The sequence below is a fragment of the Manis pentadactyla genome, chromosome 1 (assembly GCF_030020395.1).
Source record: "Manis pentadactyla isolate mManPen7 chromosome 1, mManPen7.hap1, whole genome shotgun sequence".
Classification (NCBI taxonomy): domain Eukaryota; kingdom Metazoa; phylum Chordata; class Mammalia; order Pholidota; family Manidae; genus Manis; species Manis pentadactyla.
In genome coordinates this window covers 90,315,961-90,341,580 of record NC_080019.1, presented here as the reverse complement: position 1 = coordinate 90,341,580, position 25,620 = coordinate 90,315,961, and the positions used below count along the sequence as shown (strand labels likewise).

At 41.4% G+C, this 25,620-nt stretch overlaps 1 protein-coding gene across 11 annotated transcripts in view; it reads left to right on the top strand.

The window, feature by feature from the left end:
* Positions 1-25,620, top strand: part of VEPH1 (ventricular zone expressed PH domain containing 1) — a 181,962-nt gene that overhangs the window by 70,343 nt on the left and 85,999 nt on the right. For 9 of the 11 annotated variants that reach the window (XM_036904114.2, XM_036904112.2, XM_057499473.1 and 6 more), the window contains one exon: positions 18,897-19,117. In XM_036904114.2, coding sequence (XP_036760009.2) covers positions 18,897-19,117 — 221 coding nt within the window. The other 2 variants (XM_036904118.2, XM_036904119.2) reach the window with 2 other exon arrangements.

Sequence of the window (25,620 nt, the reverse complement as noted above, 5' to 3'; positions counted from 1 at the left end):
CAGGTATGAGCTGGCACCCAAAGCATGTCTATTAGATGGAGAGTAAAACTGAGGAGAAAAAAGGGCTGAGAAATCTGCTTCTGGGACAGCTGATGAGTAAAACATGGTCCATGGCACTGTCCAGTAAAAGGCATAGCTGGTTCTTCATCATGCAGGGAGTTATCCCACTTCTGTGGTATGCTCAGTGGAAGCAAATGTATAAATAAGAAATATCATTTTATTAGATGTGTCCTCAACTTGGCAAAAATGCTCAGGTCCTTTTTTCTTTCTCAAATAAGATGACTACAGCAGGGACCTCCCAGACAGCAGAAATTACTTCTTAATAGCTCCTAAGAGTCAATCCTGAACATGCATCCATTGTATTATAATTCATATAAAGCCCTGAGTACAGTGCCTACCACACTGCACCTAATAATAACAGCTAAAGTGCCATGGCAGTGCAGAGGAGAGTAACCAATTTCCTTAGGGAACTGGGAAAACTTAGAGGAGGCGACACTTGGTGTGGGCCAGGGAAGTTGGATAGAAGGGGATGGGGTCTATTCAGGTAGAAGAACAGGCTGTGAAAGGCACAGCAACGATAGCAGAGCAAAGCGTGCTCAGGGTGTACGGTGCTAGGAGAAGAAGGAAGGATGATGGAGTAGCCTGGGCAGGTAAGAACTAAAGAGAGAGGGAGGGTGGGGCTGAGCCAAGGATTGCAGATCGTGCCCTCCGGGCCATGGATAAGCCCACAGAGGCAGCAGTGGTATAATAAAAGCCTGTCCAGTGGGAGGGCTCATGAGAGAGGAACATGTTCTTGCCACTCTGATGCACCTGTTGTAGAATTACCTGTTTGCCTCCTAAAAATACACATATGATACTATTTCCTTGCACACAGCCTTCTGTTGGCTTACCCACTGCCTGTAGGAAACAATCTGTGCTCCTTGGCTCAGCCCCACCCTCCCTCTCTCTAGTTCTTACCTGCCCAGGCTACTCCATCATCCTTCCTTCTTCTAGCATGTAACACCCTGAGCATGCCTTGCTCTGACATCCATCACTGTCACTTTCACAGCCTGCTCTTCTGCCTGAATAGTCCCCATCCCCTTCTCCTATCCAACTTTCCTGGCCCAGACCAGGTGTTGCCTCCTTTAAGTTCTTCCCATTTCCTGAAGGAAATTGGTTGCCCCCCTCTGTACTCCCAGCCCACTTTGGCTGTACCTCCAATGTTATTCAGACTAATCTGCCTATCCGTGTTTATTTCTTCTCCATGAGTCTTTGAGCTCCTAGTGGAAAAAAAATCACACCTTATCCACCTGAATTCACCTGTGGCCAAAAGAATTATTGAGTAGTACTCAAGAGTACCATTAATTAAGAATTTGAAGGTTGGATTCTCACTAGCCACTTTCATTCAAGTCTCTAATTCTTCAAGGTGACACAATTATAACTTAAGAGAAAGGAGAAGAAAACTATGAGGAAGAGGGCTGTAGATACTTCAGAGCCTACACAGTTCATCTCTCCTGTCCAAGAGGTGAAAATGAGGATGAGTTGACAGGGGACATGGAGTCATTAACCAAAAAGGCTTGTCCATCTATGATTCCAAAACAGCCTACCTTCTTAGGAGGTAACACAGGAGAAACATGACCTTGTGTGGATCACAAAAAGAGGTTTTCATAACTGAGGTCTCCGAAGGCAGCAAACTTGTGGAAGGGCAGCTCCAAGGAGGAATAGTCATCACTGTAGACTCGGCGATGATCACCACCTGGAACATGTCTGTGCAAGAATCTATCATATGAACAGTCTTGCTTACCAGGAGCATCCACATAGTGTGACATGGGGACTAAGTGGGCAGGCTCAAGAGCCAGACTGCCTCGGTTTGAATCCTGACTCAGCCACTTACTAGCTGTGTGGCCTTGGGCAAGTTCTATCACCTCTCTTGACTCAGTGTCCTCATTTGTAAAATGGGAATAGTAGTATCATTCACCTCATAGGGTTGTTATGAGGATTTAATGAGTTAAACCATGTAGAACAGTGCCTGGCAAAGGGAAACATTCAATAAATGTCATGATAATTTATTACTTCCTCAGTGTTGCCCATGGCTTTCTCATTGCATTTATTTGGATAAAGACTAAAACTTAAGCCTGAAAGATTGGAATTAGAGAAGACAGAAACCAGGTGAATGATTTGCCTCTTCTCTGCCTCGCCAAGAAAAGAGGAAAGAATTATCAGTTACCAAGGCAAGAGACAAAATGGATGGTTTTTCATGGAACAAGTCAAAACAAGGACAGAAGGAATGAGGTGCACTAGGGAACCACATGCATGCTGTAGCCAAGTAAAGCAGACCTGGCTGTATCTTTTTTTCTTTTTTAGGAGACAGCAGGCATATGTAGACTTCTCTTCTGAGTGGAATGTTTATCTGCTTTACATTGATACTTCAGACCATTTTTCCTGAGGAGAATAAGAATAACAGAAACAACAACAAAGCCACATTTTGCAAAACTTTTATTATTTAAAATAGGCCTTGTTTTCTTGGGGGCACTGGAAGTGCCTTGCTTTCCATAAAGGGCAGGTGGTCCCCACTCCTGTCCTACAAAACAGCTCAAATAAGCTTGCAGCAATGTTTGAAAATTCTCATTAACTAAATCTGAAGTGGTTTAAGGTACACCCAGGCCAGACTGACTTTTCTTTTCTGGGGAGAACTGAAATGTTTCAGTTCTGGGGACTTTCCCTCATCTCTAACCTCATTCCGCTGCCTTCCCCGTGCAAATGGCCCCAGCCTGGTCGTTTGCGTGTTGCGTTCCTATGGCTCTTTCCCAACATGGGTTGGCATGGAAGAGACTCCTTTAGGAATGGCTTTGATTTTCTTGAGACTGAATTGAATCCATGTGTTCTGTCCATTGACTTAAGTCTCAAACAAACAAACCAAAACAATTATAGCTTAATAGTCAAAGCCTCGTTAGGACCTAGTCTCATTAGAGGGCGCACACTCTACACAGTGCACACATAGCCACATTTCCCTACCCATGCCAGACCTGCAAGGCAGCAGACCTAGGTGGTGGAAAGAGAGATGAGATGGTATAAAATGCTCTTTACAAATGACCTAGCATATGGAGGGGTGCTGTGGCCAGTTGTTTTCCTTAGCTGGAGACTAACAGTCTGAGCTGTGAAAAATCAAATGGTGTGCCCTCCAAGAGCAGCAACTGCCCTGGGAGGTGTAAAATCCTGTGTCTTCTGCCTTGTTTTTCTAACTGGCTGAGATATGCTGGCCAAGCACCAGGGTGTGTTTATTACATCCTCTCTGGGCTCAGAGTCATGGACACTTTTCAAGTAAGAAGTGACACACATCTTGCCCAGGTCACATTTCTGTGACATCCGGCAGGCCTTCCACAAAAACACTTTCAGGAGGAAAAGGAAAAGAATGACAAAGGCAACTGACAAGCACATTACTGTCCTCATCCTGACTGTGGAAAACATTCTGGGAAATAGGAATTGGATGGATGAGTTGTGCCTTTAATTTGCAAATCAAGACGAAGGATCTGGGGGTCACTCTACCAGAGGAAGAACCTGGGACTGAAAACCACCATTTCCCCAATGGTGGGGAATTTCCCTAAAACTTGGGTGGGTCAGTGACCTTGGGGACTTGTTTTCTCAAGCCCTGGTTGGCTGCTGCTTAATACTATGGAACTGTCATCTATTGGAGAAGTTTTATTTCCCCAAAATAAAAATAACATTTTACATTGTTAAAGGTCATTTAATTAATATTAATAATTGGAAGTAATATATTAATTATAAATAATAATATTAATAAACCTCTTACAGAGTGCAAAGAACACAGAAAAAAAAACTTTGAGTCTATACAAAATGTGCTTTCAAATAATGGTGCTGATATTCCATATCCTCTCTCCTTTAATGGTGCGGGGTTAATTGCCAATTCTTTCCGGGCATAAACCCCCATGCTGGTCTCCAGAACACAGAGTAGAAAGATATGGTCTCAGCCCTAGAGGGGATCACAGTGAATGGGGAGTGAGGAAGACGCACAGATTATTTGAATTTAATATGGTGCCTGTTACCACTGAATTCTGAACTGGGTCAAGAAGGAAGCAACTAACTCTGCACAGCGGAATTTGGGGGTATTATAAGCTTGGCTTCTCAGATGACAGGATTGTGTCAGGGGAGGAGGGGGAAGGTAACCTCAGGAGGACGCAGCACATACAGTGGTAGCAGCCAGAAAAGGCCTTGAGTCTTCCGGAAACCAGCAAGAGTCTCTATCGCCTGGAGCATATAGTAAATAATAGAGAGGGAGAGGGATGAGGCTGGGTAACTGGTAGACTGGGGCCGGATTATGAAAAGTCCTCATTGATTAGCAGGCAGTTCCTTCTACCTTCTCTTTCTAAAGTCATTCATCCCTGGGGCCCAGGTGAGCTTGGAACAGTGTTTTGTTTCCCTTCATCAGGCAGACAAGTAAATGCTTACTGGGCACCTCAGAGTTCCCAGGGAGCTAAAGCGCCTGGAAAAAGGACAAACAGTCCCCACAAATAGTAGAAATAATGGTTACAAAAGTTACATGTTACAATAGTTTTCAACAATATCCTGTTATTATCAACTGTAATTCAGGCCAAATGCACAAAGGCTCTCAGTTGCTGTGTGAGCAGGGCAGCTGGGCAAACCCCGGACGAAGCAGCAGCGCCTAGAAGCGGCCTCTGCCTGAGCAGTCTCCCCTACACGCGGAACCCCAAGAATGTTCAGCCTGGTCCCCACAGGTCTGACCTTGTTTTTTCAGAGGGGCACCAACTGGCTCTCTCACACCAGTATCTGTGAGGAAGTAGGCCAGGGTGTCCACCTCAAGAAAAGCAGAAGGCATCCACTTGGTGACTGCCCTTCGTAGCCTCGAGCTCATGACGCGAAAGTGTCCTGGATTCACCAGAAAGAACAACTGGGCGCTGGCAGCAGGGGCGCTGAGAGGATGAAGCAGTTGCTAATTCCAGCTCAGATCCTGCTGTTCCTGCTGTAGCTGAGCCCTGGCCCCACCCACAGCCCTCGGACCCCAATCACTTCACCCAGCCAGATCCCGCCAACTGCCAGCATCTCCATGTCTTTGCCCGTGGCTGTCCCCACCTTCACAAGCCACTCTGCCAATGTGGGTGGCAGGATAGGTAGGTGAGAGATCAACAAACCCCCCCAGCAGCCCTCAGCCAATGAGAGTCAGGGTCTACTCCTCAAATGGGGTGGCCTTTCCCCAGGATTCCCAGGCACCCTCTCTGACCTACTTCCCTTCTCTGTCTTGCTCTTCTGTCCCTGCTCTGAGCACTTGAGAGTGTGCATCTGTACCATGCAGTTTAGCACCTAATTTCTTCTGCTCACATTTACTTTCCATTTAAATGAAATTACTTCCCATTTTCATTTAGTGTATGAGTACACACCCTCTCCACCCACACTGTAAGCAGTGTGTAGGAGGGAACCTGCCTACACTTCCTGTGCACCCCACTACCCCAGGTTACCCACTGCAGTACTGGGCTCACAGCAGGTACTCACAGGTACTTACCCACTCTGCTCTGCAGAGACTGGAACTTGACTGAGCATCAGTGTCTGGTACTAGCAAATGGCAGCTGGTGACATGGCAGGTTGTGTCTGGGGACAGCCAGAAAAACTATAGGCATTGAGTTCCAGCCATGAGTGGCAGCTGCTGGTTTTCAGGATATGGAAGTCAGCTTCCAGTGTGGTGACCAAAGTGTGGTCCCCAGGCCAGCATTATTGGTCATCACCTGGAATTTGAATCAGAATCTACAGTTTAACAAGATCCCCAGGTGATGTGCATGCAAATAAAATTGTTAGGAGCACTGGTTTCCAGGATCCAGGCTCTGCAGGGTTTATCTGCTATGGAAGCCCTCAGGGATTTATTTTGTGGTGAGGAGGAGTTGGGAACTTGATACAAGTTCACATGGACTGAGCCAAAACCCCTAATAAAAGATATATCTGACAGTTGGCTGATCAACAGTGGACTGTCATGCTGAAATGTTCACATTATAAGTTCTTAGCATTAACCAGAATGATTCTTGTACCTACATGAATACATGCAGATAGCACACAAGAAATTACCCTGAGGAAGGTATCTTGATGCCATTTTAGTTCTTGTTAAGTAACAAATAAATCTAAAGTAGATAAAGATATAGTTGTGGCTATTTAAGATTAGTAAATTTGATATGACTGGGAAATAAATGTTCCCCGAACATGAGTAAATGGAAATGATCGAGGTACTGTTTTCCAACTTTCAGTGCTATCTAGATCCATAGAGTTTCAAATATCTGGTAGTTCACCCAGAAAAGTGGAAGAGAAACCTTCCTAACTATCTCACATCATTGAAATCCTTATTGACTCACTATGGTGGATTTTAGAACTCTCTGGGCTATGCTGAGCTCCTATGTGCTCTCCATTCTCTGGCTCTTCCTGCTTCTGCCTCTGCTTGGGAGGACAACTGCCTTCAGCCAGAGGTGGCATTTTCTGTGATGATGGTCCCTATCTTACTCAAAAGTCCCTTTCTTCCTTCACGATGTTCTCCAGAGACCCCTTCTGTATGACAGCTCCACATTCCTAACACGGTACTTGGTTACCAGCTCTTCCTTCTTTATGTCTGGTAGGTACAAACTCAGTTAACAGGGAAGGAGGGTGATGGGAGGAAAGAGTGAAGTTATGGATTTCCAGAAGGAAATGTTCTACCTTCCTCCATCTTACAAAATGAGAGTGACCTTGAAAGCACGCTGGGTAGGTTTTAGCATCCCATGTTGTAGATAAAACAGAAGTAGATACAATGAGGTGACTTTTCTGTTCTTCTGTTGAGAAAAGGCAAGAATAAACTATGCTATGGTCTGAATGTGACCCCTCCTCCAAATTCAAATGCTGAAACTTTAACCCCCAAGGCGATGGTATTAGGAGGTGAAGCTTTTGTGGGTGATTAGGTCATGAGGCTGAAGTCCTCTTAAATGGGATTCATGTCCTTATAAAAGAGGCCAGAGAGCTCCCTTGCCTCCTTCCTTCATGGAACCAAACACCAAATCTGCCAGCACCATGATTTTGGACTTTCCAGCCTCCAGAACTGTGAGAAATAAATACTTTGTTGTTTATAAGCCATACAGTGTGTGATATTTTGTTATAGTAGCCCAAATGGATTAAGACAAACCATGAACCTATTCAAGATCTCAACGTAACCCTATCTAAAAATCCTAAGAGGCTGTTTCACTCCATTGCCACTGTATATATAAAGGCGAGTTCACAAATGAGTGGAAAGCAATTTGGAAAGTAATTGTTTTCTCCAGGCTAGTATATTTTAAACTTTTTCTTTTGCACACACTCTGGCCAGATGTACCTTCAAAACCCTATCCTATTAGTTGCAATTTGCATATTTTTAAGGACTTATTTATGCTCTGCTTACTGCCAGTAAGCAGTTAAGGCAGTTCACAATGAAAACATAGCTGCTATGAGACTAAAAATAATTAGCCTAAGGTAAAATCCATGCGTTAAAAAGGGGAGACTTGGAGGCATGGAGGGCAAGGTACCAGAAAAACCATTCCAAACTCTCCTGGCTAAGGAAATCCCCAAGCTCAGGCAAGCTTTCCACTTTTGCAAACTACATTTTTCCTTTCATCCTCCCTTTTAGTAATGAAATAAAACCCAAATATTTCTGTCTAAACTGTACTTCGGGAGTTACATCTCAGCTGCCATGAATAAAACATCCTGGCTATTTCTTATAAATGAGTAGGTACAAAGAAAGATATCTTGTGTTTAGCTACATAATGAGTAAATTATGTAATGTAATGAGTAAATTATGGAAAGTTCAACTGTAGCCGATGGACAGTTCAACTGAGCTAGATCTTACCACATTGTCCCTTTTCTAAGGAGCACAAGGCACTTTTTTTTTTCCTGGCAAAAGGCTCAAACACAATTTCTCTTTCTTCCTTTTTCCCTTACCTTTTTCTTTTTCCTAAATGTCTTTTCTTGCTTTTTTGGACTCATAATGAGCATCTTTCTTCAAAATCATTTCCATGATTGGGCCAGAAGGTCTGTGGTTACTTTTTTCTATCACTCTGTGATTACACCACATTTGCTAAACAGATATTGTGTAATTAAAGATGGGCTGCTTCTTTGAGTTCTCGAGAAATGTTTCAATGCTAAAGTCCCCAATGGTCTTTCAAAAAGTTTGCTTAATTGAAGCAAAGAAATAGTGGAACCATTGTTCAGGGTAATCAATGAGAGGTCATTTACATGAGGGAACCATTAGGCGGTGGGAGAAGAAATTCAGGCTCAGTATAATTCATTCTGGGTCCCTGGAGCCCACACAAAAGAGATTTACCTTTAAGAAGCTAAATTCCCAAGCCCCCTGTTTTAGAGAGAAATCCAAACTATAGAACCTCCAAGTCTTTTATCAACCAGTAAAATAACACTATGTTCAAAGCTCAAATTACATGGATTTCTACAAGCTTTAATGTCTGCAAGTATTTAGGGGTCAATACAGAAAGATGCTCAAAAATAAACTCTCAGGACAAATAGAGAGAGATTTGGGTTTTCAAACTTTAAAATATAAGTCACATTCTCTGGCTTATATTTTAAGTCCTAAGTCAATTTTATTCAGACATCTTTTTGAGGAAGACATGACATAGTAAGTTTCACATTTAAATAAAAGCCATAATTGCTTTATGAATACAAAAATTATACCTGCGGTGTTTTTTTTTTTTTGGCAAGGGTGGGGTTTACTTTAGCATTCTGCGCCAGATGCAAAGTGTTGAACTGAATCCAATTGATCCTTCATTTTTGCCATGTTACAAAATGTGAGGCTCATTCAAAACAAAGGATACATCTGTTTTCATCAGCTGTTCCTTGATTTTCATTACTGGGACTTATTTTTTTTAATTGTTTTGCCTGGACAGTATTGTTTTAGTAGGCATGATTTATTGCCCTCCCATGTGCCCGCAGAAACTATGTGTTCCTGAAATAATGCACACTGAATCAAAAAGAATGAGAAAAGGATGGGAACTTATGCCATTTACATTGGATTCTATGCCATTTACATTGGATTAAATGACCATTCACAATATGTACATTTGTTTAAATTATAACAGAGTTTTTGTTTATCAATGAGAAGAAAAATATGTCCACTTACTCAAAGCTGATATACAGAAACATTGAGGCATAATCAGAGGACAAAAGAAATAATTGAGGAATATGACTTTTCAGAATGTTATTTTGAAAATCAGGTCAAGATTGGAGGACAGAAACATAAAAGTGCTTTTATTTATTTTCTACTTTGTTTCACAAAAAATATTTTAGGCAGCTTACTCTCTCAATATTCTATTAAAAAATTATTGGATCTTAGCTTTGAATCTGATGCCTACTTGCTGTGAAATCATTTTGCATATATTTTTATGCTAATATTTTAAGGCTAGAAGAGCATATCCTTGTCTGGGTAACATAATTTTTAAAGAATGAAATTTATTAATTGTGTAATTATTTTGGAATTTATAGATTCTTGGAAAGCTTGATCATTACTGACTTGCCTACTTCAATAACAGCAACTTTTTGCAAGACTGAAAATGTTCTAATAGTATAATATTTTTTACTTCAGACACGGGAAAAGTTTGAAAAAGACTAGGAAATAATTTCAAAGAGGAAAAGATCTAGTTATCAACAGATAACGAGCTAAACCTGGGTTCAAGTCACTAAGAAAATCTTAAATTGTATAGTGTTTTTAAATAACTGTACTTTTTAATCCCATTTTTTTAAAAGGGAAAGTCTTTTTCAATAAAATGTTGAGCATATTTCCTTTCTAGGTGAATTTTTTTTCAGGTCACCAAAATTCTGAGCCTTATCTGCTTGCACTGAGCTAGGGTTATTGAGGTTTTAGACATTTCTAGAATTTCCAAACCTTTATCAATTCACAAAATAAGCTGACTGGGAAAAATTAAGGATAGCTATTGCTTTTGAGACAGTTTGTTTCATAGTTTTCATGATAATTGAAATATGTTTGTGTTTGCATTTAAGATTTTTGTCACCCAAGCAGTAACAGCTAACATTTATTTAGCCTTTCCAGGTGCCAGGCATTGTGCTGAATGCTTTGTTTTTAACTCATTGCCTCTTCACAGTCACTCTATGAAGAAGGCACCACTGTTAGCCTATTTTATAAACCAAGCCATGGAGAGTTAAGTAGCTTGCTCATGGTCCACGAGTGGTCATCACAGTGCAAGGATTCAAACTCAGGAAGGAGCTTCTGTGCTCACTCTGTGCCCACCACATGACCACCCACCCACAGCTGCTCAAAGGACACACAGCTGTGAGGGCTTTACACGGTACTGCCACCTCTCTGTCCTCTGAAAGCAGACTTTTCTCATGAATATTTATCCAAAGAAAACCTTTCACATGCACTGACAGTTTGAACAGCCAGTTCTTATTTGCCTTGCTAGTCTCTTATTTGTCCATTCTACTTCACATGCAGTAAAGAAAGCCTCTGGGAAGCCAAAAATTAACCAGTCCTATTTTCAAGGGGAGACTCTAGGCAGTGGAAGCAGGTAGGCTATTGCCGGACAGTGTCTCAGAAAGAGCTATAAATCTCCAGGATGGGTCTGAGCAGTGGCTGGGATGGGGAAACTCAACACATGGCCCAGAGACACCAGCTGAATCCTAGAGAAAAACGGTGCCATCAGGTTTCTAATGATTTTGACTCAGCCATTGTTTTGTATTTTCTAAAAAGGGTGACTATAAACTCATCTGTCAAAAGGATATCTGAAATATTATTTTAATGGTTAATTAAACTCGGAATAGACATGGAATGGGGGGCCCCAAAAGTCTTCCAGTATAACAGGCATCAGTAAGTAGAACTTTGCCAGCTCCAAAGTGATTCCTGCTGATTAAAAATGGCTTTCAAAACCCAGTATTGGTTTCTTGTAAGGGAGGAATTCAGAAACAGGAAGGGAGAGGCAGAGGGTAGAGGCAGCAGGTGTCTCCAACGGTATCGCCAATGCTCTATTTCATTACTTAAATATATCTATGTACATTCTTTCATATGTAGCATATATTCCATTATATTACACACACACGCAAAACAACCCAAACCACTAAACATTTACTATGTGCCAAATAGTATACCTGGCCCTGAAAACAACAATATTTATAATAAACCAGTAGGACTCTACCAAGGGACTCATTTTTTAGTTCATTGGTATTCTGGTATCAGATGTCTGAAAAATAATACCTATAATAATGGTTGATTGCTGCCATTTTTTGAAATCATTTTCTCTATGTTAGCTCCTTTATAGGTATTATTATTATTCCTCACAATAATGTCATGAAGTATTTGTGTCAGCTGAGTTTGGTAATAACACACCCAACTAAAGCTGGCTTCAAAAATAAGAATATTTATCATCTCATATAATAAGAAGCCTGGAAGACCTGATGGTGGGTCCAAAGTTCATTCAAAAGTTCTGCAATGTCGTCAAGGACCTGGATGGACCTTGGCTCTCTCCACCTTCCTCTGTATGTTCACTTGGCCCCATAAGCATGTCCCCTCATGCTCCCAGGATGGCTGCCACAGATCCAGGCATTTCAGGATACAGATATAACAATGTCTGTCTAAAGAAAAGGCATGGCTCCTTCCATGTATCTCTTTCTACTTAGGAGGAAAAGCCTTTCCATCAGTCTTTCACCCCAGTACACTTCAACTCAGGTCCAATTGCCTAAAGTAAAGTCATACATTCATCCCCCAGTTGCAAAAGAGGCTAAGGAATTGAACGGCTGTTGTTTTGCACTTTGTGGCAGGACAGAAGGTCTACTAGTGAGAAAGAAGGTGACAGGGTGAGAAATGACTATTGACAGGCACTCAAAAGTATCTACCTCTGAATTGCTACCTCCAATTTACAGATGAAGAAACCGAGGCTGAAAGTGGTTAAATAAGGTGCTCCAGGTTGTACATCAAATAAAAATACAGAGCCAGAAATCATCCCAAGTTTTTCTCAATATAAATCCAGTCATAACAAAAAAAAAATCTACCAGTACAGCCATTCCCCAAAAGGTGATGTTCTGCCTTCTTGGTTCTGCTCTCATACTGTAAACAAGTGTCTGTTGTTTTTGTGGTCTATTTAATGCCACATATTTGTCATCTTTGTGCTTTTCATCACTGAGTTCACTGTTTAAAGTGTCCCACAGGTAATGCTAAAGTGCTGTCTAATGTCCTAATTGTAAGAAGGCTGCGATGTGCCTTTAGGAGAAAAATGCCTGTGTTATATAAGCTTCATTCAGGCATGAGTTACAGCGCTGGTAGCTGTGAATTCGGTTTTAATGAATTAATAGTATCTGTTAAGATGTCTTTAATACACATAAAACTGGATTATATATTGGCCAGTTGATGAAAGTGTGTGACCCAGAGGCTAACCCATTTCCCCTAGAAGCAATGTTTCAGTGTTCGCTAATTCAGTGGTCACAGTGACTTTATAGAACATAGCTACCATGAATAATGATAATCAGCTGTGTGTCTACACACACACACACACACACACACACACACACAGAAAGAGAGAGGGGCAGGTATAGTGATATTTCATCATATTCACCAGCAATATGTGTCTATTGAGCAGAGTCCTCTGAGCTGAAAACATTTCTCACCTTCTCACAGACTCCAGAGTAGGGTGATCGGCTGCCCCAACTGCCCCATGGCTGAGAGGTTCCCCAGGATAAGGGACTTTCACTGCTACATGCAGGAAAATCTTGGGATAAATGAGAAAGAGTTGACCCCTACTCCAGAGTTTCCTGAAGCTAAAGAATTGGAGTGGGGAAGGTGGGGCCAATGCAAACCCCTCCACTCTTGTTCTGGAGCTAATAACCTCACCTTCATGAGGAAACAGACTTATGAAATAAATACACCCCCAAGCGCTGGCCCTATGCAGGCATCTGAGGGCTCCTGAGCAAAAGCTGGGGTCTCCTGGCAAAGCTTCATTGAGAAAGCATTACAATAAGCTCATTTGATTACATTTCTCATGGTCCTCACGAGCACCTCTTTGTTGTGTGGAGACTTCAAAGAGGTGAGCTTTGAAGAAATATAATCATTTGGCCCAATAAAAAGCAAGAATCACAGATGCCTAGGAAATAAAATATTGCATTCAGGCTGGCAAATATATTCTTTTCCATTATTCTTCTGTAAATTGATAAAGGATAGAGGAAAGAAAATGTGGCTCTTAGGACCAAATCCATATTTCCTAAATAGCAAATTATCAAATTTTCACAGATTTGGGACTTTATATACAGACTAGTGATTCTCATTCCTGGCTGCACGTTAGAATTATTTGAGAGGTTAAAAAACTTCCTATGCCTAGACCCCACCTATTGCAATGAAATTAATAGGAATGAGCAGAGGGTGTTACTGGGCATCAGAATTGTTCTAAAAGCTGCCCAGATAATTCTAATGTGAGAACCACTCACAAAGAGGATAGTGATGAGAAAAGGTCTTGGGAAGCCTCCAGGTACAGCAGAGAAGAATGCTATAATCAACTGGCGATACCCACTCTGGGTGGAAGAGAGGAAGGTTGCAGCTCATGGGGCTGTGCTAAACAGTCTTTTTCAGTCTAGGCAAAGTGAAAACATTCAAACTCTGGCATCAGGCAGATCTTGGTTCACTAATGGCTCTGCCACTATGACTTTATTAGCTGTGTAACTGTGCTCAAGTGATTAGCCTTCTTATCAACCTGATACCCATTTTGCAAGGTGGTTGTGAGGACTAAGTGAGAGAGTATAGGCCATGTGCCTGGCATATAGTAGATGCTTAACAAAGGGTAACAATCATCGTTATAACCAGGCCCCACATTTTGGTTTTTGACCATTTTCTGAGTTACATTGTTATCCTAGCAAAAAATAACAGAGAAGCTTTATGAAAGAGGAGTAGCAGTGTTTTAAAGACAAAATGAGTAACACTGATAAAAATGAGTGGTAGGTCAAGACAAATTTGAAAGCGTATAATCGATCAGGGGTCAGCAAATTCCTGCCTGAGGGCCAAATCCAGCCACACACATTCCTTTACTTATTGTCCATAGCTTTTTTCAAAATAGAGACTATATGACCCCAAAAGCCAAAAACATTTACTATCTGGTCCTTTACAGAAAAAGTTTGCTGACACTTGATTCTAGTTCATCAATTCGCAATGTGGTCCGTGGACCCCGGAGAACCCTGCAGTGGATCTGTGAGGTCAAAGCTATTCTCACAATGATACTCACACCATTGACCTTTTTTGCTGTGTTGACATTTGCAGTGGAAGGACAAAAGCCATGATGGGTGCAGCTGCCTGTGTCTTAGCACAAAGCAACACAGTGGACCATAATGTGCTTACAGTCGTATCCCACATCACCATACACTCACAGGAAAAGAAATAAACAGAAAGCCAGCCTCACTTAACTCAAGGGTTCTCAGCCTCATCACTATTAACGTTTTGAGCCAGATGGTTCTTGGTTGTTGGGGGCTGTCCTGTGCTTCACAGGATGTCTGGCAGCATCTATGGCCTCTATCCCTTCCTACCATTGACAGCTGTGACAACCAAAAATATGTCTCCAGACATTTTTTTTTTAATTCCTCAGTTTTAACTTCCTATATGGTAAATATCAATAGATATAACTCAGATAAACAAAAACTCTTTGGAGTCTTCTATAATTTCAGAGACAGTAAAGGGGTTCTGAGACCCAAAAGATTCAGCCCCGCTGGTCTATTTTGTTATTTATGGGGTATTTGTGATGTTTCCATCACTAAATCAGTAATAACTATATGAAAAGGACCACATAACTGATGATGAAAAAGATGTAGGAAAAAGGAGTCAAAAAATCTGTGCAAGGGCCCAGGGGTGCAGCCAGTGAGGACACAGCTACAGAGACAGGGAGGGCATGGGTGCCCTTGAGCAAGTAGTCTCCCTGCTGTGCCCCAGTTTCCTCCTCATAAAGTGGCAGTAGTCATAGTATTTAGCTCGTCATATTATTGCTATGAGGGTTACATGAACAAATACCAAAAAGTGTGTAGAATAGGCTCAGCACTTAAATTAAGTGCTCTCTCTCTGGGTCTGTTGTTATTATTTTAACAATGAATAATCAATTTATGTCAAGAGGGATGATGTCAGGACTGCAGTTAAGACTACAGGTGCTGCTGACCCTATTCCCAGTGGAATGACTGAAAGCAGAAAACGCCCAGTCACTGGCCCCTGCAGACAAAACATCATGGAGCCAAGAAAGAAATCAGAGTCTTCTAACCCCCCTCTTACCCTAACATCACACTTTCTAATCCAAAAGCACATCTGTTACCCCTGTGAGGTACATGGACATCCTCCAGGGTTTCAAAACAAACGATGTGAGGTTGGCTTGGTTTCATATGTAAGGTCCAGAGCCGTTATAATTTTTCTTGTTCCCGCACTGTAATTAATTTTCCCTTCAGCTCAGTTTGGCTGCCAGATCATCCAGAATTGTGTTGATTTCAGCAAATACCCACAAAGCCACCTTCATCTTTAGGAAGACATGTGCTTTCAGGAAAGGGTTTGCTAATTTTTATAGTGAGAAGAACTCTTACTAAAATGATAGGGACAGTTCTTAGATAAGCAAATGAAGGGTTTGTGGCATGGCTTGGAAAAAACACTACAGAAGAATCTGATTCTGAAGGTGAGGAAGCTACTTGAAATTTGAAATTACATTTTCAGTAGTAAAGTGTTGCAGCCCCTGTGTCCCAGCTTTTATATCTTCCTACCTCCCTCTATCAAGCAGGACACATTTTAATATAATTATTTTTATGGCTACTGAGAATGTTGAGTTAGAGTCTAAAACCGAGGTGTATTTAGATGTCACCCCTTGAGATCTGGCCTGACTACACTGTTTAGTATTGACTCCCCTCCCTAAGACTCCCCATTCTGCTTCCTTTTTCTTTAATGCACATTACTCCATCCAACACACTATATATTTTACATATGTATTTTGTTTATTGTCTGTCTTCCTCTTTATGATGGCAAGGGTCTTTATCCTTTTCCTTCAGTGCTGTGTGCTAAGCAGAGCTTCTAAAACAGAGCCTGGCATGTAGTAAGGACCCCCGCATTAAGATTTTGTCTTTCATTGGAGAATGGAAAATGTCCCTTTGAGGCTTTGCATACTATGAATTCACACATGGAGGGAGCCCCTGCATGAATGAATGTATCTCTGTTGCAAAAAACTATGAGACTCAAGAGCATTTAAGTGTCCTTCTGCAACCTGGTGATTGTATGAGTCAAAGGATAAAATTGGCTGCCAGGAACTTATTCCAATGGTCTTTATTTTTCAGTCATCTAATATTGTTATCCTTTAAAAATTAAATGTCTCTTCAATTATTGCCCAGCTTGTGGAAGCATGTACCTCTTCCCACATACCCAGACAGATCACTGTGCCCTAGTGGTTCTTAACAAATAACTATTAAGGGATTGATTGGCAAATATACCCCACTTCCCAAAGGAATGCGTTCCAGTGCAATTGTACATGGAATCTTTGAAAATCAAGTTAAGTATTAAAGACTAGGGAACTTCACTACTTAAATCTGTTCTGTAATAAAGATTTCTTGTAAAGCATAAAATTCCTTTGTAACTACATACTTTATTTGTAAGGTCATATTTTGGCACATAAGTTTTGTTTAAATCAGTTACCCTGGGTGTAAACTCTACAGGCTCAGTTCTATGCCAGGTTGATGACTGATGTATGAGAAGCAGTCTCTTTAGAAGACTTGACTGTAATTATAAATGAAAGGGGATTATGAGTTCCTTCGAGGTAGAGACCACCTCTCATTCACCTTTGTCATCTAGAATCCAGCTCAGGCATATTATAGGCATTCAGAACCTATTTAGTGATTGAATAAAATCTGAGAAAACAAATGACCGAATACAATCAAGTACTAACAAGATTTCTGAAAGGAGTCTATAATGCAGTAATGCAGTCTCAGTTCGGTTCATCCAGAAGAGGTCACTGGGAACTGCTTCATGGAGGGGACAGGGCAGGAGTGACATCTTGAAGGAAATGAAGGTTTCCAGTGCTAGAACAAAGGGTGGAAGGGAATTCTTAACTGGAAAAGGAATTTAGACCTGTACACCTATCAGTTAAAAGAATTTTGAGCATCAACTTCAGAAACATATAATTGCATATGTAATTTTATTTATAATTACACATGTTCTATTATACTAACATGAACAATTTTTCAATTCATAGAAATAGGACTGAAAACAGGACTTAAAGATGAAATAAGCCATATTTTAAATTATTTCATTTATATTCTGCACATCATTATTATATTGGGTAAAAATCTACATTTCAAATCACCTCCTTGATAATTTTGAATTCATTATTTTTTCTTTGGCTAACTTCTAGTCATGTTGGATTAAATCATGTCATCTCGTAATATGTCTGATGAGTTTTGACAAGTATAGGAGACATGTCGGCTAAGCCATTTTCTTGTTTTTCATTCACACCCACATTATTCATATTGTCCTTCATTTTCTGCTCCTTTGAAGGAAGCTATTTAAGTAACTTGTGAGAATTAATGTGATTAAAAGTAGATAATGTAATCTACTCACTCAAACAGGCCTATAAAGTCTGTAACATACTGAAAGATGCTTGAAGTGAACAAATGGGAGAGTGCCCTGTGGAGAGGAGATAACCTGGCATGTCAGCGTGATACGTGGCTGCATCTGACAGGTGGATGGGCTGAGGGCACCAAAGGCCAGGCCTCCCTGTGCAGGTGAACTTGCTGTGTCACAGGCATGGGGACTGGCCCGAGGAGGACACAAAGCTGGGAAGGGTGGATGTGTGGGGTCACATCATTCATCGTGGTTGAGAGGTTTTGACCTGGAAAGATAAGCAAATGAGACTACTTACATATCTTTTAAGAAAGGAGTAATAAGAAAAAAGTTTTATTTGTAAAAAGTTTGTCCTGGAAATCAGGAAAAAAATTAAGCCCTCAAAGAAGCTGATTCAGAGAGACCCTATGAATGAAACCTCATTTAACTTAAGCTAATTTTCTAAACTCCCCATAGATTTGTCATCTGCTGGTCATGGGACTGAATTTCTTCTAAATATAAACCTTTGTTCTTTTTTTCTTCCAGTTTTGCTGATGTATAATTGACAAATAAATGTAAGATATTTAAAATGTACAATGGGAGGGTTTGATATACATATACATTGTGAGAGCATTCCCCCTATTGAGTTAATTATTATCTCCTCATATATTTACTTTTTTTCTTTTAGTGAGAGCATTTAAGTTCTATTCTCTTAGCAAATTTCAATTATACAATACAACATTATTAGCTACAGTTACTGTATTACACATTAGATCCTCAGACCTTACTCATCCTATGTCAGAGTTTGTACCCTTTGACCAACCTCCCTATTGGTCAACCAACCATCAACCAACCCTCACTTCCCTATATTCCCCACTGCCCTCAGCCCCTATTTATATGAACCTGAATTTTTTTCCACATATAGGTGATACCATGTGATATTTGTCTTTCTCTGTCTGGCTTATTTCACTCAGCACAACGCCTTCCAGTTTCATCCATGCTCTTGTAAATGGCAGGATTTCCTTCCTGCTTATGAAATGATTATGGCTGAAGAACATTTCATTGTATATAGATATATACATCACATCTTCTTTATCAGTTCCTCCATTGATGGACACGCACGCAGTTTCCATGTCCTGCCTATCTTGAATAAAGCTACAGTGAACCTGAGGGCACAGGTATCTCCTGGAGGTAATGATTTCATTTCCTTTGACTGAACCCCTGGAAATGAGATTGCTGGATCATATGATGGTTCTGTTTTTCATTTCTTGAGGAACCTCCACACTGTTTTCCATGGAGCTGCACCAGTTTACATTCCCACCAACAGCTGTACACTCTTCACTGTTCTTGGCAGGAGAGAGCCAGGAGCTGCCTGCCATTCCTGGTGAGTCAGCTGGCCAACATGGAACATTCGTTTCATCACATTCTGCTGCTGGAGATTAAGAGCATCACTGATGACTTCTCCTCCATCCTGGGCCATCAGAGCAAAGACATCTTCCGCATGAGCAACAGCTTCACTGCCATTGCAAAGCTCCTTACCCAGCAACTGGAAAACACCAAGGCCAGACGTGGCAGGTGAGTGGGAGTTCCTGTGTGCCTTCGGAATCTGTTGTGAACCATAGTGGCATGGCACAGAGAGAGATGCTTCCTTTGGTAGCCATAAAACTTCCCCAAGTAAGCCATTATCTCAATACAGAGTAACTTCTGAATAAATGATGGCATTTGCCAGACCTAATGGACATATTTATTAAACCCTTTGAGGGTTTAATTTTTTCTGTAAAAACAAGAATTTAACAAAAAAATTTTCTAAAAATTACATAAAACATGGTAAAGAAATAAGAAGGTAATACAAATAATAATGTTTATATCCCTCATTTATTTAGTCAAGCAGCATTTAACAATTGTTTATTTTGTACCAGGAACTCTGACAAAAGCTAGACATATACATAAAGATAAAATGTGTTCCTTGTACCCAAAGAGCTCACTGAGGCAATAAATATTTAAGTGGGTAATTAGGGAACAGTGGGAAAGTTATGCTTAATCACAAGGGGGGTCAAGGAGTCTGGGGAGTACAGAGATAGGGATGTCTTCTTCTGCATGGAATGGTGAGGAATGGGAAGATGAGCTCAGAGAAGGCTTCCCAGAAGAGGTGATAGTTTGAATGAAGTTTTAAAAGATGACCAGATTGCACCAGGCTGATCTGGGCAGCATGTGAAAGCATGGCATGTTCATTTTGTATGGCTAAGGTGTGCATTACAAGGAGAGCAGCATCAGGTAATGCCAATGGAGTGGTAGGCATGGAACAGGTGATGGTGGGCCTGACAGCTTCTTAAGGAGTTTGGATTTTACCCTGTAGGCTAGGAGGAGTCATTGTGGGGCTTTGTTCATGGCAGAATATGATCAGAATTCCATGTTCTGGGAAGCTCTGACCCCAGTTTGGAGAATGTCAGGAAGAAAAGACCAGAATCAGGTCCAGTGAAGAATGGGCAGAAGGAAGTCCACAGATGCTGGCTCTGAGGACATTACTGAAGATTCTGGTGAGTGAGCAGCCAGCAGTATGGCTAAGCAGAGAGCAGGATGCCTGTGGTTGAAGGGACAGAGTAAATACAATGCACAAAAGCCCTTCAAGAAGTTTGCTGAAAAAAATATAGAAGACCTTACAAGATTGAAGGAAGGGTTTTTGTGAAACCCTTGGAAAATTTTATGACCTCTAGAAGTTACAAAGTACTTTCAAATACAAATCTCATTTGATCCTCAAGACAACCTTACAAGGTAAGAAAGGCAAATATCATTAGTCCTATTTTATGGAAGAAGAAATAGAGGCTCAGGTGGGGGTGAATGTCTTCCCAAGGTCACACAGTGACCAGGCGATAGAAGACAGACTCAAAGCCCCATCTTCACACTTTGGACCGACCCTACGCATTGGGAGGTATTTAACTCTGGAGAAGGGGCAGGGCCTATTTGAGACTAGCGTCAAGTTTTATGTTTTGGGAATAAAAAATGATGCATACCATTTCCAGTATTAAATAAGGATTCCAAAAACATGCAAAGCCATCATAACAAAACAGTGAGCATTTAGTCAGACAGGCCATGTTTTATGTCCAGCATGGCACAGAGCCTAGAAGTCCCAAGAGACAAAAGACACTTTCCGTGCTCTCAAAGTGTTCACAGACAGGTAGGTACATGACAGTTTTGGTAGACGTGCACACAACAGTGTGGAGCATGAGATATGTGCTGACCAACAGCCAGGGAATTAAGGAATGGTTCATAGAGAACATGAAATTTAAGTTCATTCCATACTTATTGGGTAGCTTGCATGTGCCAGGCATTTCTCAAGGTACTGGATTAAGTTGCACAGGATGAATGAGAGTTCCTCAGATAAGGGTAGAAAGGACACTCCAAATACAAAGAATAGCACGTGTGAAGACACAAGTGTTTAAGAATTCATGATCCAAGCTAAGGAAAAGCAATTGGTCCATCATGGCTGGAGCAAGTACATCAGGGTAGGATGGGAGAGTAAGCCGAAAAGTTAAATCAGAGGCAGATTAGCAGAGGCTTCACATGCTGTGTTAGGAAGTGAGGAGTTTGTCCTTTAAGCAATAGGGAAGCTTGGGACGATTTTAATCCAGGAATAATCAGAGCCCCTAGCAGAGTGATCTGCAGATAGTAGGCACTCAATAAACACTTCTTCACCAAAGGGCCGGGTGAATGAGGAAGTGGCTAATGTTGTGGACACTGAGTGGATTTGGCTGGAGCATCAGGATGGCAAAAAAGAGTAACCAGGATGCTACTGCTGAGGTCTTAACAAGAGGATCCTTCAACTGTGAGGGAGGCTGGATTAAGTTGATGGTGGAGAACCTAAGAAGTCATGGCAGATTATCATAGTGAGAGAATGCAGAATTATGAGAAATTGATCGCTGATGGGAGGTGGGTGAGGAATGGGGGCGGAGGGTGAATAAAACCCAGAGATGTCTAGCTTGATGATTCCAATGACCAAGGAAAGAGGCAGCAGGAGGGGAGCCCAGATGGGAGGGTCTCTTACCCTACTGTACACAGAGGGTATTACTTGACCAGTATGGTCACAGAAGTCAACAATAGCTATTTATCTGAGGGAGGCTGATGTAATGCCCTTTCCTTGCAACACCACAGTTTTAGCTCAGCATATAAAAATCCATTGTTGCCTGGTTCCATGTATAAATGTCTATAAACCAGGGTTTCTACCTTTGGTACTGTAAAAATTTGAGCTCGATAACTCTTGGTTGCTGGGTTGTTCTGTGCACTATGAAATATTTACCAGCATTCCTGTCCTCTACCCATTAGATTCTAGTAGCAGCCCCCTCGGTCTCAGTTGTAACAACCAAAAATGTCTCCACACATTGCTAAATGTCCCCTAAAAGATAAAAATAATCCCCACTAGAGAACCACTGCTATATACATATTCCACTCAAAAATAGCCTTTTCATAGACCCATGACCTGCCTAGCAACAGACTAAACATGACAGCATCCAGCAATCCAAGGCCAGAAATATGAACAGATGATTTTTCATTTGTATACAAGTCACTGCTGGCCAATTTTCATGATGTGATTTCAGAAATTTGGTATAGAGCCTGTGCAGCAGGTGTCTGGGGGAGCTGTTTTGCATTCTGTGCACAGCCAGCCTGCTTGTTTCTTCTTCCTTGATGACTGACATGTGCATCAGATGTGAAAGCTTAGGCATGTGTTCTGGCCAGCAGTCCAGCCATTCTCTCTTGCCTCTACAAATGCAAATTGCAAGAGGCCTATTGGCATCTGTGAGATTATGTGTGTGAAAAAGGCTTATATAAAACATGTTTATATAAAACATGTTAAGCAAGGGTGCTTCATTAGGTATTCTAACAAGAAAATTGATCCATAATAAGTAGGCTCCCAATACAATTAGCAATAAACAATTCCCCTGTGAAAAGAAGAATTTAAGAGATATGTAGTGAGAAGGAAAAAATAAGGTCTCACTATCAAAATATGAGTCTATATGTATTAGAAGACATTTAAATTACTCCTCCCTTTATTATTTGTCTGGGAAAATAGAAAATAAAGAAAAATTAAATGTGAAGAGATAAAAAGGTCACACTCACCACCCCCACCATCTCCTTCCCCACCACCTCAACCTCTCAATTCAAAACACTTCTCTCAGTTCAACCCTCACTGTCAATCTCCTTCTATTGTTATTATTCAGTGAGAACCTCAAAATGCTGGTGTGGATAGACAGCCCTTTGTATTAGCTGCTCATCCTCTCTGGATCGTTGCTAAGGCCTCCCTCCCAACATGTTTTCCCTGAATAGCCTTACTATGACCATCTAGCTTCAGTAATTTCAATCTGTGCCCCTCAAAGCAGAAAGGTCCATACTTTTGTCTAAAGCAGCCAGCAAAGTCTGATCCTTACAATTCAAGGGGAAATGAATAAGTGAAGAAAGCTTGAAAGAAAATTAAAGATGATAAAATTCAAAACAGATGTCATCTAATTTATAAATCTGACAGATGGCCCAGTAGGCCAAATTTCAGACTTCAGGCCAAACTACAATATTATCAAAAGAAAAACAATTAGCCTCCCAGAGAGAATGAAAAACAAAGCAGACAGGAGCCCTTTTGTGCCAAATGACTCTGAATTAATTGGATGGGTTTTATTAGATGCACCAGGTAAGCACACTTGCACTTTTCTTGTTTCTGTGGTTTAGAAAGAATGTTTATGTCCAAATAGTAAACCAACAGGAGCTGAATAACAGGACAGCCAAGCAAAATATTATTTTAATTAATTCTGGAGAAGCAAAAGGGGATAACAGCAATTGTGAACTGAAAAAGAAGGTGTCAGGACTAGAGGAAAGATGTGTATCTTTTGAAACTGTAGCAGCTCTAAGTAGCCTTCTGAGCCCCCTCTAACCGAGGAACAGTTTGCATGCCAGGACCCAGGGGAAGCTGGGGAAGGAGAGGGCAAGCTTCTGGCAACCGTCCGCCTGCTGAGCAGCCAAGTGTTGTTGAACTACAAGACACCTTTGCCGCATGCATGTGGTGCCAGGGAGGCTTCTCCAATCAGGCTCCATCAGAACTGGGACAAGCTGTCACAGGTGGTCTTAGGAGGAGGTGAGGCTTAGGCCCCAACTGGGATGGAACTTTTGAGGGATAGAAACTGTGGAAAAAATTCCCTCAGCAACAGCTTTCAAACCCTAGCTAAAGCCATCAGTTGTGTGGCGCAAAAGTTGCTTATGAGGAAAATTTTAACACAAAGTTTTCCCAAACCTTTGGCTTGATTCAGTGGATTGTGGTGAGTGTTTATTCTTTGTTTTTAAAAACCAGGCCTCAAAAAGAGGAGAATGAATGGTAAATCATTGTGTAGGTGTAAATCTAATTTCACTATAAATGCAAGGAATGACACAATGAAGGGGAGGAAAGAAAATGGCAGTGTGTGGGGGCGAGGAGGTGCGTAGAGGGGAATGAGAGGAAAATAGAATAAGGTTATGTTCACAGAAGAAAGACTCCAGGATATCTGCCCTCCTTGGAGTGGCTCCAGAGTTTTGGTTTATCCTGAATTCCATGCAAAGTACATCAAGGAAATGGATTACAGAGGAGAACCAGGAATTTGAGTCAATGTGTGGTCCTAATGTGTAATCAAGCAATATGGCCTGCAAAGACCCTTTCCAAACTGAGACCCTTTGCAACTTGTCTTCCAGAGTTCTCATTGTGACACCTGGGAGTCACATAAGAACCTAACTGTGATGTAATACACAGTCCCTGAAGGCATTGCCCAAAATCTAGAGTGATGCCCCTTTCCTGAGTCCACAACAGAAGTCACAGAGAACAGGGAGCCAACTTCTTTTCTGCATCTTTGCAAAAAAGGCTGTGTCTTTAGGTCTGATGAAGCTTTTATGTAGTCCCTAGTTCCTACTTGAGACTCCGTGCTAGGACTTCCAACTATGTTATATTGTGTAGTCCTCACAACAAAGTCTTTAAATGTGTGTTAGGATTACAGAGATTTCATGTTAAAGCATAATGAAGTAAGCTTTGTGGACAGGCTAGAATGAAGTAAAAGCATCTTCCCAACCCATACACCTCTCAAAGTCCATGGAGTTCTTGTAGGGACAATAGTTCAAATGCCCAGACATCAACCCACAGAGTTTCCTTTCATTCCAATCCTTGCACCATGTAGCCCAGGAGATCTCAAATTGTAGTGCAGACAAGATTTACAGTGCTCACAGCACTTCATAGATAATTCAGAAGAATTTTAAAGGAATGTCAAGGGTGTCCTTTGCCTACTCCTCCCAAAAATGGTACACCCACCAGCCTTTATCATTACCTTCTAGGATGCCCTCCTCCCACCTCCCATCCCATCGAAGGCTGCCCTTTCCAAGACTCCAGTTTGGGATCACTTCTGAATGAGGTCCTCCATGCCTGCCTGTAGTGACCTTCTCTTCTTTGAGCCACTATAGCTCACACTGCCTCCTCACTCCTCTGTACCCACATCCTGCCCTCAAGTGTCACATATCTTTCTGTCTGCCCTACTCATCTCCCCCAAACTTGAGAGAGCTAATACTCAGAGCCTAAGCTCTATGGAAGGAAAAAAAAAGGTCTTAAAAATGCTTACAAGAATTCCCACTTTTTTAGGCAAGACGTGTTTATGCAAAGAAAAATTGATTCTTTGAGAGCAACTGTTGTCTCAGGAGATGTATGTGAGGAATTTTAGGACCATAATTAAAACCATGTGGTGTTCTGGTCAGCACTGCCCCGTTTAGGAAAAGCTGAATATAATTTTGCCCCACCAAGGTAACCAGAATCTTAATTTTAAAAAAATCTTTCCAATCTAGGAAGATCTGTACTGGTCACTTGCATTAAGAAAAAGTCGTGACAGCCGTCTGCGCAGTAGCTGGGGCTTCCGCCAATCTTCAGGAGTAGGAGAGGAAGGAAGGGCTTTGGGTTTTTGCTCCTCTTCTTACCGAAGAGGTTAACTCGGACATGTGGTGCCATTTATGTTCCATCTGTTGTTCATTTACTCCACCATTTGTCCTTCCTTAAAGCAGCATTTATGGTGATGTGAAGGTCGGTAAAGGTA